Source organism: Salvelinus fontinalis, chromosome 10 (genome assembly GCF_029448725.1).
Source record: "Salvelinus fontinalis isolate EN_2023a chromosome 10, ASM2944872v1, whole genome shotgun sequence".
Lineage (NCBI taxonomy): Eukaryota > Metazoa > Chordata > Actinopteri > Salmoniformes > Salmonidae > Salvelinus > Salvelinus fontinalis.
In genome coordinates this window covers 10,028,104-10,042,509 of record NC_074674.1, presented here as the reverse complement: position 1 = coordinate 10,042,509, position 14,406 = coordinate 10,028,104, and the positions used below count along the sequence as shown (strand labels likewise).

Sequence of the window (14,406 nt, the reverse complement as noted above, 5' to 3'; positions counted from 1 at the left end):
ACATCTCTCATGAAGAAAAATCTCATCTGATTGGTGTGTAAAGGGATGTTGAATAATTTGTAAGCGACTGAAAAAAATGGATACTCCCCTAACAGATTTTTGTTTATTTACAATCATGTCTGCATTAAAGACATTATGCATTTATATTGCTGAGTAGTCTATTGGCTTAGGCTCCTTGTTGTCTCTCTCCATTTCACTCTCTCTCTTTCGTTCTCTCTCTCATGAAAGGGAAGGACCGCCTAATAGAGGCGGCTTTTCTTCTGCTGGAGCAGGTCCATACCATAAGGGGAGTGTCATTAATAACTCATTAGAGAGGGGTCAGACCAGCAACTTATAAAGAGGACCCTCGCTGCAGGAGGACGGCACATTTCCACCCAGCCGTCTAACGGGAAGGAATATCCACTTTGCATTTGAAGACACTCATATCTGAACACGGCTTGCAATAGTTTGCGTGATGGGCTCGGTATTACCTGCAGAGGCTTTAGCCCTGAAGTCTGGATTTAAATGCCAGAGTCGGTCCTTGTCTGATATTATCACCTCAGACATTCTGCACAGTTTCCTGTATGGACGGTGGAGAAATGTGATCGGAGAGCACCTGATGGAGGAGAGGCAGAGCAGCATCGGTCCCAAGACAGCCTTCACAGCTGAGGTCCTCGCGCAGTCGTTCGTTGGAGGTAATTGCCCCTTTTGGAATTCTTCCTATGATTTCTGTACGGGCAACCAGCCACTAGGCCTAAAGAACGTGTTGCCTAGGCCTATCTGTTGCAATTTAACATCCTAATGCTTGTCTCGTTAAATGTAGGCTTATTATTATTATTATACCAAATTGTGACATGGGCTATACTCAGGGTGAAATCATATATATATATTTTAAAGATGGTTCATTTTATTAGGCTATAAAACGACTGGTCCAAAAAAACAATACCCTCAACATTTTGACTCAACCTAGATTTATTTTCTATTAACAATTTCTGTTATTTTAACAAGTGTCCCTCTTGTTGACAATAATTGACTAAAAGGCGTGTAAAATAGGCATTTTGTAAGAATGTATTCATACAAGAACCTCAGTGAGGTCTCATGTGTCATTGACAGTGAACCAAAAGAAGTGGAAACCGTCACTCCTCTGTTCTAGATTTCTTCCCAAGGTCCCTGTGACTTTCTCATTACTGTTCTCCCGTATTTTCATTCTTTGGACCTTTTATTTCCACCCATTTAGCGCATTAACCCATTTAGTGCTTTGAGACCTTGCATTTAGAAGCTTGTTAGGCGTGTAACTGTTGCTGACTGAAAGACGAAGGGTATTAAACTCATTTGGTTAACTTTGTGCTTGACCTGAGAAAGTTTCCACTTAAACCGAAGGGAGAGAAAGGTTCCCTTTCTTTGAGGTGTCCCGGGTTTTATCCCGCATTCATCAATCTCCGGACAGTCTCTTTTCCTATTTTGGCAGCTATGGGCTCCGGCGTTTTTCTCTTTCTCTCGCCTTAAAAGATTTCTGTTCTTCAGATAATGCGCCGTGAAGGCTAATTCTATTGCCATTCATACCATGTCAACCATCTAATCGCCTTTCCATTTTTTTGTTCGAGAAATTCCTGGGCCTTTTAAACAAGTCCTCATTTCATTCAGCGCAATTTTATTGCTACAAAGTTCTTAAAAGGATAATGAATTTGGAATTAGCCGTTTCTTTCCAGTAGGGTATAATGAATATCACATCTGAAGCATGACAAATGGCTGGACCCTGAGCAATAGAAGACCATTTAACCTCTCTTCGAGCCGTCTTTTCGCAGTCCCAAATACATTTCTTTGATTCTGACATTAAAGAAACCCAAGTGTTTTCTTAATTTTTTTGAATGAGGGTGAAAATGCTTGCGAGTTAAATATTTTCTTTGAAACAATAACTTTCAATTCATCCATTTAATCGAATTAAACGGTGGATGAGATGTTAGGCTACCTAATATTTCGTCACCAAAATAAGATGCAATCTATTTGCTGTGTTGGCAATTACAAAATGTTAAACACCTAATTCGTAAGACACTTAAATAATATTTTAGACCAGCCAGTACAAACATATATTTAAAATTCATGATTTATCAAAACATCATATTTAACTTTTTTATTCGAAAGATGGGCCATTTGCTTTTTTACATTTTATTTTATGAAAAAAACGTAATATTGGCATTAATGCACAATGCCTGACTTAAACCACTCCTATCCTCAACGTCTTTTAGGCAAATTGATAAGCTTGGGTAGGCCTACAATTTCATGCATTTATAACCATGGAATGACCAAATTCACAGGTTTAATGAAATGTACGCAGCAGTCAAATAACCTACTCTTTTTTCTGTTTGCAGAGGTCCAGAAGCTGTCCAGCCTGGTGCTGCCCAGTGAGGTGATCATTGCCCAGAGCTCTATACCTGGCGAGGGCCTGGGCATCTTCTCCAAGACCTGGATCAAGGCAGGCACAGAGATGGGTCCATTTACTGGCACGGTCATCTCCCCTGAACACGTGGACCTGCTAAAGAACAACAACCTCATGTGGGAGGTGAGAATCATCTGTGCAGCTACCATAACTAGGGACTGAGCTGCTATCACAATTAGGCCGGAGAATAACAGCAATGAATCTGCATGGCATGTTTTTGTGAAGGAAGCACATGTGCAAGGGGGAATAGTTGGTCTTGTTCACCAGTAAGCTGTATGTATAAGAGTCTATGTCACACATGGACAATAATACCCACTGGGCAAAGACATAAATTCAACGTCAATTCCACGTTTGTTTTAAGTAATTTCATTTAAATAATGTGGAAACCAGTTTAATTTAACCAGTGTGTGCCCAGTGTGTAATTTGCATTAAAATTGTACCAGACTCCTAACCTCTTGCTGTTGATCTCAGGTGTTCAACGATGATGGCACGGTGCGCTACTTCATTGATGCCAGTCAGGAGGACCATCGCAGCTGGATGACCTACATCAAGTGTGCCCGCAACGAGCAGGAGCAGAACCTGGAGGTGGTGCAGATCGGCAGCAGCATCTTCTACAGGGCCGTGGAGGTGAGAACCAAGCCAGATACGGTCACTCACAACTCTGAGATGCAGCCTTCACAAGGACCGTTGAAAGCGTGTGGTTGCTGCCATGACAAGTTCTGCAGCTAAGCCCATTCGTTTGTAGGCCTTTGTTGGTACAGACTCCATAGACTGTATAAAAGGGTCAAATCTCCCCTAGCCTGTATAGGGCAACCTATTTTCAGCTGCTGAATAGCACAACCTGCTGTTTGTACAGAGATCTGTGACTCTTGATGCGTAATGCAAAGTTGGTGGAGACTATCATCGGAACCTAGGATCTCCACAGATATAGTTACCTCATCCTATTCGTTCTTTAACATTCCTCCTTCTGCTCTCTACAGACTATCCCTCCAGACCAGGAGCTGCTAGTGTGGTACGGAAACTCCCACAACACCTTCCTTGGTATTCCTGGCGTTCCCGGTACAGAAGAAGAGCATCAGAAAAAGAGCCGCAATGGTGAGCTCCTTTTTCCTCATGCTATGGGCGTTAGAGAACCAGATTACTATCTGACCCCCTTTACCTGTGGTGCCAGTGTGTTATGGGCTCTGCTGCAGCCAACAGATTCCCATCACCCTTATTCGTTTCAAACTACTGCAAATAGACTGATTCTATTCCATGTCAAAATCAACATTTGATATGGCAGTCACATCAGTTTATGAATTAAATATCTCACCTTCCCTCTCTTTCTCCTTTCGCTTCAGAGGACTCCCACTCATGTGACGGCTCTTCATCTTGCTCCCCCTCCTCCTCCTCCTCCTCTTCCTCGTCTGCGACCAGCCGCATGCGTTGCGTAATCTGCCACCGGGGCTTCAACTCGCGTAGTAACCTGCGCTCCCACATGCGCATCCACACCCTGGACAAGCCCTTCGTCTGCCGCTTCTGCAACCGCCGCTTCAGCCAGTCATCCACCCTGCGCAACCACGTGCGACTGCACACCGGAGAGCGCCCCTACAAGTGCCACGTGTGCCAGAGCGCCTACTCCCAATTGGCAGGGCTGCGGGCACACCAGAAGAGTGCCAGGCACAGGCCAGGTGCGGGGGGCGCAGACACTGCCTCCCAAATCTCACCTCCACCCCCACCGATCACCAGCCTGACCCAACACCAGGTCCCCCTGGTTCACCATATCCCCACCATGGTGCTATGATAGCAGAGAAGAAAGAGAAACTTGCTAATGCAAACAACTCTGCACTTTACTTCTGCACACTTGAGCCACAGGTTGCGCTCTCCCTCATTCTCAGAGAAGCTACTGTTTGCTGGTGTGGCAGGCATCGCTATGACATTGCAATGGACCAGAGTATGTCTGAGTGTACTATGTCTGGTGGGTTGAGCTGATAGTACAGCCGTTCTCAAATACTTTTTTACTGGTTGCCTTATTTACAATCGAGTCTGCTTAGACTTATTGGGTATTATGTTTGTAATGGTCACAAAAAATCAGAGTGTGTCAAAAACACTTTGTTGTTCCAAAGGAAACTGTTGTACTATTGCCTGTACAGAGAATCTGAACAAAGGACTGAATGTTGGTTCCAAGAGTAGGCTATTTTTAGGTTAACTGTCCATTATTCATCTGTTTGTTTACTCAATACACTATTGCCAGGATGCAGCATGTCAAAGGAAATACTTTGCTATTCTAGTTAATAATTCTATTGGTCAAGAAGAGTACTCTGTATTTCAGATAAGGATGTTTTACCATAACATATTTTAGTTTTTGGGTGGTTCCTTCATGCTGTCATTAAATACAATTATCCTCACTTTACGTCCTGTCATCGTAGGCCTTCCAACTCAGGAGGAAGGTTGTTTGAAAAAGTAAAGTAAAAAAGTTGAATTCCAATGAAATGTACAGTATGTAGAAATAGGTGTAAATTTATTTCAAAATTTTACACTGTAATAAATTGTCCCTTTATCTCTGTATATTAATGTAAAGTGTTGTGTAATTATGAACTGTATGTGAATGTAAATACGTGTGCTTTCCTTATATTCTAAATAAAGAATGATATTAATACGTCTGCATAGTGTTCTTTACTTTGGACATTTTGGTAGCCTATTATGAACTAGCGCAGTGGAGGCTGCTGAGGGGAGGACGGCTCACAATAATGGCTTGAACGGCGCGAATGGAAAGGCAATTGATACCATTCCTCTGGCCATTACCACGAGTCCGTTCTCCCCAATTAAGGTGCCACCAACCTCCTGTGAACTATACAAAACATTAAGAACACCTGCTCGTTCTATGACAGAGTGACCAGGTGAATCCAGGTGAAAGCTATGATCTATGAGCTATTATTGATGTCACTTGTTAAATCCACTTCAATCAGTGTAGATGAAGGGGAAGAGACAGGTTAAATAAATATGTTTAAGCCTTGAGACATGGATTGTGTATGTGTGCCATTCAGAGTGTGAATGGGCAATACAAAATATTTAAGTGCCTTTAAACAGGGTATGGCAGTAGGTGCCAGGCGCACCGGTTTGTGTCAAGAACTGCAGCGCTGCTGGGTTTTTCATGTTCAACAGTTTCCTGTGTGTATCAAGAATGGTCCACCACCCAAAGGACATCCAGTCAACTTGACACAACTGTGGGAAGCATTGGAGTCAACGTGGGCAAGCATCCCTGTGGAATGCATTCGACACCTTGTCGAGTCAATGTTGTGCAGAAGAAATATCAGCCAGAGCAGAGAAGCACGAGATTGAACTTCACTCAACTTCCTAGAGAGTTACCCCCTTTACTGTGGGAATTGTAATCAAATCAATGCAATATTAGCCTCTTTCAATGCAAAACAAAACAAACTATGCAAGAGTATGCAAAACTAACAATGCCAGAGATGCTGTTGTAAGCAGAAAGTAGCGGAGTAGGATTCTATTGCATTGACATGCACATCTCGGCCGTGCTCTACACAGACCTGTGGGGCATAACCAATCAGGGCTGCAGTAGGCCTATATGCAAATAGACCATTGCCATATATGTATCTGTGCCGTTCCCTTTGAACTGGACTGTGTTTACAGCATGAGCTGTAATGAGTAGATGGCTTGTTTTGAGATCAAAGCGAGAGCTGCATGTAAAACGTGTGCACATTTGTTCTTATCCTTTGCTAGTTAGTGAATTATTAGCCCTGTTAGAGATCATTTGTAGTCAGAAATGGGGGAGCGATTTTTTCCTACAAGAGCACAAAATGTGTACATTTCTATCAAAAGCTAGTCAGGTAAAGAGCTTTTTTTGTCTTAAAGGGGCAGTGTTGTATTTTGAGACAGGCTTGAAACAGCTAAGTAGCCAATAGGCAGAGGGTAGCATAATTTGGCTGATTCTCTGTAATAAAAGTATGGGAATAATAACGCATTTTATTTTGTAAAGTGGTTTCTTGCATCAAACAACAACACAACATTTTCAGTCACTTCCTTTTCGAAAGTCTCGTGGAATGTAGGCCTACTTTGAACACCACACATTGGCTACTACTGTAGGCTGAATTATAGAACAGCTATTTCCATGTTAAAATGTTATGATTCTCTGTTATTTATTTATTGCCCTCTACACATAATGATAATGAAAAACGCTCTCGGTGGGTTGTATCGCTTCAAGTCCACATGATGGCGCAAGACATCAAGAAACTAGCATCCTTGCGTAAACAATGTTTTTTTTTGCAAAGCAATGCATTGTCTGTTTCACATTATTACTCATGCAGTTTGAAATATTGTGAAAATAAGTTATAAAATGAAGGAATGTCGAGAGACATTATTTAGATTTGTGGAAATCGGCTTCGTTACATTCTGAATGGCCAAGTATCCGATGACGTCAATTACATGCGCCGTTTAAATTTACAGAAGACAGAAAACATGGCTGCGGACATGAGATTACCAACTTTTCGGGAACAAGTAACGTTATCACCCTCTCTGTCTGCTTTGGATGGAAAAGATCTAGTTGTGCCCGGTGATGTGATTACATCAGATACAGGGTTTATGAGGTATGTCTGTCTACAAGCTAGTATGAATCTCACGAGTACAAGTAAACAATCCGTCAACATGCTGCTCCAATTGTATAATATTTTGAGTCTGAGCTTTTTTTTTTGTCCTTCTCTTTACTGTAAATCAATATTAATCCACGTCTTGTTTGCCTAATTTGCTTTAGATAGGTAGCTAGCTAACGTTAGATATGATGATGTTGACATGATATGTCAGGTCTCACTTGTTAGTGCATAATACTCTGCAAGTTTCACTTGTGCAGTACTGTAGCTATTCACTCCATTCATAGGTTGTTTAGCCAGCTTGACGTCCCGTATGGATAATAATAATGAAAATCAAATAAGAATCTTGTATGGCAGAAAATTATTTATACAAAAATCGAATAAGTAATCCGTAATAAGGATCCTGTACGGTGTTTTTCCTTATACACTACAGTTCAAAAGTTTTGGGTCACTTAGAAATGTCCTTGTTTCTGAAAGAAAAGCAAAACTACATAGGCGTACAGAGGCCGATTATCAGCAACTCCTGTGTTGTGTTAGCTAATTCAAGTTGATCATTTTAAAAGGATAATTGATCATTAGAAAACCCTTTTGCAATTATGTTAGCACAGCTGAAAACTGTTGTTATGATTAAAGAAGCAATAAAACTGGCCTTCTTTAGACTAGTTGAGTATCTGGAGCATTAGCATTTGTGGGTTTGATTACAGGCTCAAAATGGTCAGAAACAAAGTACTTTCTTCTGAGACTCGTCAGTCTTTTCTTGTTCTGAGAAATTAAGGTATTTAATGCTAGAAATTACCAAGAAATTGAAGATCTCGTACAACACTGTGTACTACTCCCTTCACAAAACAGCGCAAACTAGCTCTAACCAGAATAGAAAGAGTGTGAGGGCCCGTTGTACAACTGAGGACAAGTACATTAGAGTGTCTAGTTTGTGAAACGGACGCCTCACAAGTCCTCAACTGGCAGCTTCATTAAATAGTACCCCCAAAACACCAGTCTCAACTTCAACAGTGAAGAGGCGACTCCGGGATGCTGGCCTTCTCGGCAGAGTTGCAAAGAAAAAGCCATATCTCAGACAGGCCAGTAAAAATAGAAGATTAAGATGGGCAAAAGAACATAGACACTGGACAGAGAGAGATTGTAAAAAGTGTTATGGACAGACAAATCTAAGTTTGAGGCGTTCGGATCACAAAGAACAACATTTGTGAGATGCTGGAGGAGTGCTTGACGCCATCTGTCAAGCATGGTGGAGGCAATGTGATGGTTTGGGGGTGCTTTGGTGGTGGTAAAGTGGTAGATTTGTACAGGGTAAAAGGGATCTTGAAGAAGGAAGGCTATCACTCTATTTTGCAACACCATACCCTGTGGATGGCACTTAATTGGAGCCAATTTCCTCCTACAACAGGATAATGACCCAAAGCACAGCTCCAAACTATGCAAGAACTATTTAGGCAAGAAGCAGTCAGCTGGTATTCTGTCTATAATGGAGTGGCTGGCACAGTCACCGGATCTCAACCTTATTGAGCTGTTGTGGGAGCAGCTTGACCGTATGGTACGTAAGAAGTGCCCAAGAAGCCAATCCAACTTGTGGCGGTGCTTCAGGAAGCATGAGTTGAAATCTCTTCAGATTACCTCAACAAATTGATAACTACATTTACATTTACATTTTAAGTCATTTAGCAGACGCTCTTAGAATGCCAAAGGTCTGCAAGGCTGTAATTGCTGCAAATGGAGGATTCTTTGATGAAAGCAAAGTTTTAAGGACACAATTATTATTTAAATTAAAAATCATTATTTATAATCTTGTCAACGTCTTGACTATTTCCTATTCATTTTGCAACTAATTTCATGTATGTTTTCATGGAAAACAAGGACATTTCTAAGTGACCCAAAACTTTTGAACGGTAGTGTATGTCAGTTGTGTATTTGTGTTGAATTATATGCCTTATATGAAATACACAATTGAATACTTGATTGTGCTGCATTTCCTACAAATATATGGTATGACATATTTGAGCCAAAATATATTCATTATGAGTCGTCTATGAATATTATAAGAAAAGTGTGTACTGAGAATGTAACCTCTACAAAATAAATGCTTTAATTGTAGGTTTTACATTGTTTTTTATAAGTCAACATATAAAAAAACATGACAATTACTAAAAGAAATACAATATTTGTATTGTAAATGAGTTTCCATGATTAAGGCTGGGCAGCACCTCCTACTGGACAGTTAATGTATCTACAGCTATGCCTTTGGTCCCCCATCCAGTGTTTTAACCAAGCCCAGCCCTGCTTAGCTTCAGGGGTGTCATGCAACCCAAAAATATGAGGGGGCACAAAGTATGTGAGGATGGCAAAGGGGTGGTCTCGAGGGGGTCAAGTTGGAGAATTTAGCATTTTGAAATGAGAGAGCTTTTTCCTGAAATCTGGAGCAGGGATGGGCAACTTGATTTTTACTGTTGAGAGAATAGAATACAAAAGACTGAAAAGCAAAGCTTAAAAGGTGTGTTTTTAAGATCGCTTTTAAAAAATGTCCACAGTTTCAGCCCCCTCAGGTTGTCTGGCAGGCTATTCCAGAGGATTGGGGAATGGTAACTAAAGGCTGCCTCTCCATGCCTTTTGGTCCTAGGCTTTGGGATAGTTAAAAGGCCAGAGGAACTGAGGGACCTACTGGGTACACAACTTAAAATCATCTCTGACATGTATTGTGGTGCACAATCATAGATAGATTTAAAAACCAATACACCCAACACATCAGTTATCGTATTAAAACTGCAAACATTTGCCTCCACCCTATAGCAAAATGTGTAGAATTTCAGGAAATGAGCTTTAAAACTGCAATTATTTCTATATGCCGCATGGCAAAATGAGTAGAATTGCATGAAATGAGTTATACAATTGCAAAATCTTCTCTTCGCCCTGTGGCAAAATGTGTAGAATTTCAGAAAATGGGGGGAGGGGTTATGGATGTGGGTACGCAGACCTACAAGCCACTGCAGCCCCTCATGAGTTCTGTTTTTGTGTGGCCCCACCCCAATCAAAGTTGCCCATCCCTCATCTAGAGTACATCATGGTTGCTATGTGTAGCACCTTTTTAATTAAACTAAATATGCTTATCTGCTGAAATCTGGGTAAAAGATGGAAAGGAATGTGAGTCTTATTCAGTACATTTAGTAATTACTTGCCAGCAGGCATTTCAGCTAAGATAGTTAGACAAGCTAGCTACTCTAACTTTTTATTGATAGCCTGAAATGTCTTCGTGGTAGCAAGTTAGAATATTGGGAACCAATCTACGATAGCTAAAGCCAACTTCATAAAATTGCCAGGTGGCTAGTAGTATTACAGAGAAAAACAACCAAAAATTCCACTATATCTATATTAAACAGGACAATTATGAGGGGGCACATGCCCCTGTGCCCCCTATGGGCATGACGCCTCCACTTAGCTTTGATATTTTTCACAGACTAGTACCAATGTGCTATCGTGAGAATGATTGTATGATTGTTGCGAGATCTCCACTTAACAGCAGTGAATCTATTTAGTTATCAGTCATTCCTCATTCTCCCCCTCCTCCTGTCCTTTTCTCCCCTCTCCTCCTCCTCTTCTCTCATCTTCTCCCCTTCCTCCTCCTTCACCACTACTCCTGCTTTCCTCCTCGAGGTGGTCTTGCATGCTTCAATGACGTCAGACAGTGGTATTCAAGTGCTTTGAAATGTGTATGTCCCATGTATGTGAGACCTTAGAATGCTTTGCTTTCATGTCTCTTGTATGTTTTTTATATAATACATGCAATATTTCTGTTATGTCTAAATGTTAAATACCCATATGTCAGATATTAAAATAATATTCTATGAATCTTGTAAGTATATTTACTGCTATATGTATTACTTACAAGTTCCAGGTAGAACATATAACAATCTTTTCCATATGGGTTACTATACTATTGTTAATATTTGCTGCACAATTTCAAGTTTCTCTTAATTGAATCATACACCTTCTGCCAAGTTAATTTGAATTGTGTTCAAATCAAATTTTATTGGTCGCATACACATATTTAGCAGATGTACTTGCAGGTGTAGTTAAATGCTTGTGTTCCTAGCTCCAGCAGTGCAGTAATATCTAACAATTCACAAGAATACACACAGATCTAAAAGTAAAATAATGGAATTAAGAAGTATATAAATATTAGGATGAGCAATGTCGGAGTCCGGAGTATACATGACATTGAAAGTGGATATAGAGTGAGTCATGATTAGACCACACTGATTTTCATTCTAGGGGTCATGGGACTTACATGGATGAAGAAAAACTAACAGCCTCTGTGGCAGGAGAGGTGGAGAGGGTTAATAAGCTCATCTGTGTACGGCCGCTCAGGACCAGGTAAGTGGACCAGGTGCCACAGTAATATCTGTAGGCTTAGATTTACCACAGTGGTTAGCTACTGACTCTATGTTGAAGACAACTGTTCCATTGTGCAGCATCTGCTGTTATTGTATCACAGTCTAAGTTGGTATGTACAACAACAAAAAAACTATATGACTTGTTATTGATTAATTTTGCCATCATAATCTGTTCTGATTCCCAGGTTCAATGGGGAGGTTGGAGATGTGGTGGTCGGAAGGATCACAGAGGTATGTTTCCGTTTGAGGTGGTGATACGGTTAGTAAGGCTAATAATGACTTGGGGTGATCGTGCTTCTCCTGGTTGGAGCTTAGTGTTTGTCTGCTGTTTGCAGGTGCAACAGAAGCGCTGGAAGTTGGAGACCAACTCCAGACTGGACTCTGTGTTGTTGCTATCCTCTGTCAATCTGCCCGGAGGAGAGCTGGTGAGTGGAATAGACAACTTAGATCTGGGAATATGGAAGTGTCTTTGGGTAAATGTGTGCTTGGTCCTCTCTTCCTCTTAGCACCCAGTGCAAGCATATTGTTATGACACTGTTGGTCAAACTTCTTTGGATATTTATTTTCATTATTCTCTCTTTCTTTCTTTGTCTTACCATAAATCAATCTTTCTATGTCTATATCTGTCCTTCTTAGAGGAGACGGTCAGCAGAAGATGAGCTCACCATGAGAGACTACCTTCAGGAGGGGGACCTCATCAGTGTATCCTCTGATCTGACCCTAACCAGTAACCTGGGCCCTTTTGCCTTCATAATATCCAGCCTACCCTCCAAACCACACTGAAATACATGGAATCTTTGTTATCTTGAGATTCCCTTTTTTTTTACTCTTCCGTCTACTAGAAAGGGTCATTCTCTCATTGATGAATGCATTAACTTCTATCTGTTTCATAATTTGTATGTGACTATGGTCGAGATTGTCCTTGACTAGCTCTTCTCTCAGGCAGAGGTACAGTCTGTTTTCTCGGATGGAGCACTCTCTCTTCACACCCGCAGTTTAAAGTACGGAAAGGTAGCAAAGATGAACTACCCAATGTGTGATCAATAATTTTGATGTTCTATGGTTTTTAAATTGATTGAAAATTATTGACCTCATATTCTTCTCTTATTAATTTGCAACCACATCACATCAGCTGGGGCAAGGAGTTCTTGTGCAGCTATCTCCCTCTCTCATCAAGAGACAGAAAACCCACTTCCACAACCTGCCGTGTGGGGCCTCCATCATCCTGGGCAACAATGGCTTTGTGTGGCTGTACCCCGCCCCAGGACAGCAGGATGAGGAGGCTGGAGGATACTACACCAGTCTGGAGGTAAGAGCTGCCTGGGGCTACAGAGATGCGAGTGGGAAATACAAGGGATCCAACTTCTATGTAGATAATATGAAGTGTTACTTGAATTTGTACTTATCTTTCAACAAGACTTATAACTGTTTGACTTTTACTAGATTTATATTATCTACCCCAATCCTTCTGTTTCCCCTTTTCAACATTGTCTTTCGGCTCACCTCACTGTAACCTCTCCCTCTCTCAGCCTGTCTCTCTCTCTGATCGGGAGGTGATCTCGCGGTTAAGGAACTGCTTGCTGGCCTTGGGGGCACACAAGGTGCTGCTGTATGACACCAGTGTGCTCTACTGTTACGAGTCATCACTCCCACACCAGGTAACGCTGTCTGTACTGATCTGGCTAATGGAAAGAGGATCTGAAAGAAGCAAACCTTTCCATTCATTGTGCCTCAGTTAGATCATTATCTTTAAAAAGTACACGATGGCAAGCCATTTTGCATGACACACAATGTAAAGCCATCCAAGCCATTCATATGATGACTATGATGACATTGCCTTTTTAGCACCTTTCATCCGATTTCAAAGTGTTTACAAAGCATATAAAGTTACCTGTCTCTCTGTCTTTCTAGATCAAGGATATCTTAAAACCGGAGGTGATGGAGGAGATTGTGATGGTGACACGTCAGAAACTGGTGGAACAGGAGGGTTAGAGTATCAGATGCAACCTTTCTGTGACCTTGTCGCAATGGAAGGTTTGTGTTCCCTGCATTCCAAGTCTAGGAACCAAGGCCTTAACTGTGTTAGGGACTGAACCCCCGCCCAAGGTCTGAACTCTCAACCAGAAGATACCTGGGTCGTTCCACGAAAAGCGCCTTTAGCGTCCCTTTGATAATTTAAGTAGAAATTGTACACCAATATTGAATTTGAATTGTTATATTAAATGAAGTGCTCTTTAATAAAGACCACATGGAGCATTCAATAAATCAGGTGTTTTTTTTATATGAATAAAGGCTTGCTAAAGTGTAAAAATTCAGCATCTTATTTAACCCTGTGTCACTTCTAGGAAGATTTCAACCCACTTAATCCCAAAATGTCTCCCAAATTTCACCATTGTTGTAAATCCCTAGTCATTTTGTTGCTTCAACAGTCATTTCTGAATATTGGGGATTAATTTACGTCTGTCCCTTAATTTAAGGTCAACCCTGTGAACTGAACTAATTTTAATATGGTGAAATTATTCCTTTTAAAATATTTTTTCAAAAACATTGAACAATCATAGTGTAAAATCAGGTCAGTTGGTTATACTCCTTTTGTCCATTTTCTGGGACTTTGTGGTGGAAAACATACCGGGTCGTGCATAACACGTCATAACACGTCAACCCTGTTACCCATAAATAGACAGGCTTGAAATTTTAATTGCCACTCCCTGTTGCACACAACCAGCTTCCATTTCCCCTGTCACGAGGGGATTTATGGCTGATTTAAGATGAAATCCTGTTAACGTCAAACCTGTACACTTACTATAATCATTATTTTATTTAAACTCTTGAGATGGGAAACATGTTTTTAGGAAGTTGAACATTTGCTCTGTATGACAATGTTAAATTAGGTGAAATCAAACACTTCTTTTGACCAAGTTACACTTCTCAAACGGCACCGAATTGGTGAAATGGCCCACCTGTGACCTGCATATCCCCTTTTTGATAAATGCATTTCCTG

At 41.0% G+C, this 14,406-nt stretch overlaps 2 protein-coding genes across 2 annotated transcripts; both read left to right on the top strand.

Annotated features, from left to right (window-relative positions):
* Positions 1-284: 284 nt before the first annotated feature.
* Positions 285-5,054, top strand: LOC129863586 (PR domain zinc finger protein 12-like). Its single transcript, XM_055935665.1, has 5 exons — positions 285-674; positions 2,349-2,539; positions 2,888-3,043; positions 3,397-3,511; positions 3,757-5,054. Exons 1-5 carry the CDS (start codon positions 455-457, stop codon positions 4,197-4,199), a joined length of 1,125 nt encoding a protein of 374 aa, XP_055791640.1. The 5' UTR covers positions 285-454; the 3' UTR covers positions 4,200-5,054.
* A 1,787-nt stretch (positions 5,055-6,841) lies between these two features.
* Positions 6,842-13,716, top strand: LOC129863588 (exosome complex component RRP4-like). The gene is made up of 9 exons (XM_055935667.1): positions 6,842-7,002; positions 11,284-11,385; positions 11,591-11,636; positions 11,741-11,830; positions 12,042-12,107; positions 12,348-12,416; positions 12,538-12,714; positions 12,935-13,063; positions 13,317-13,716. Exons 1-9 carry the CDS (start codon positions 6,842-6,844, stop codon positions 13,395-13,397), a joined length of 921 nt encoding a protein of 306 aa, XP_055791642.1. The 3' UTR covers positions 13,398-13,716.
* Positions 13,717-14,406: the final 690 nt, after the last annotated feature.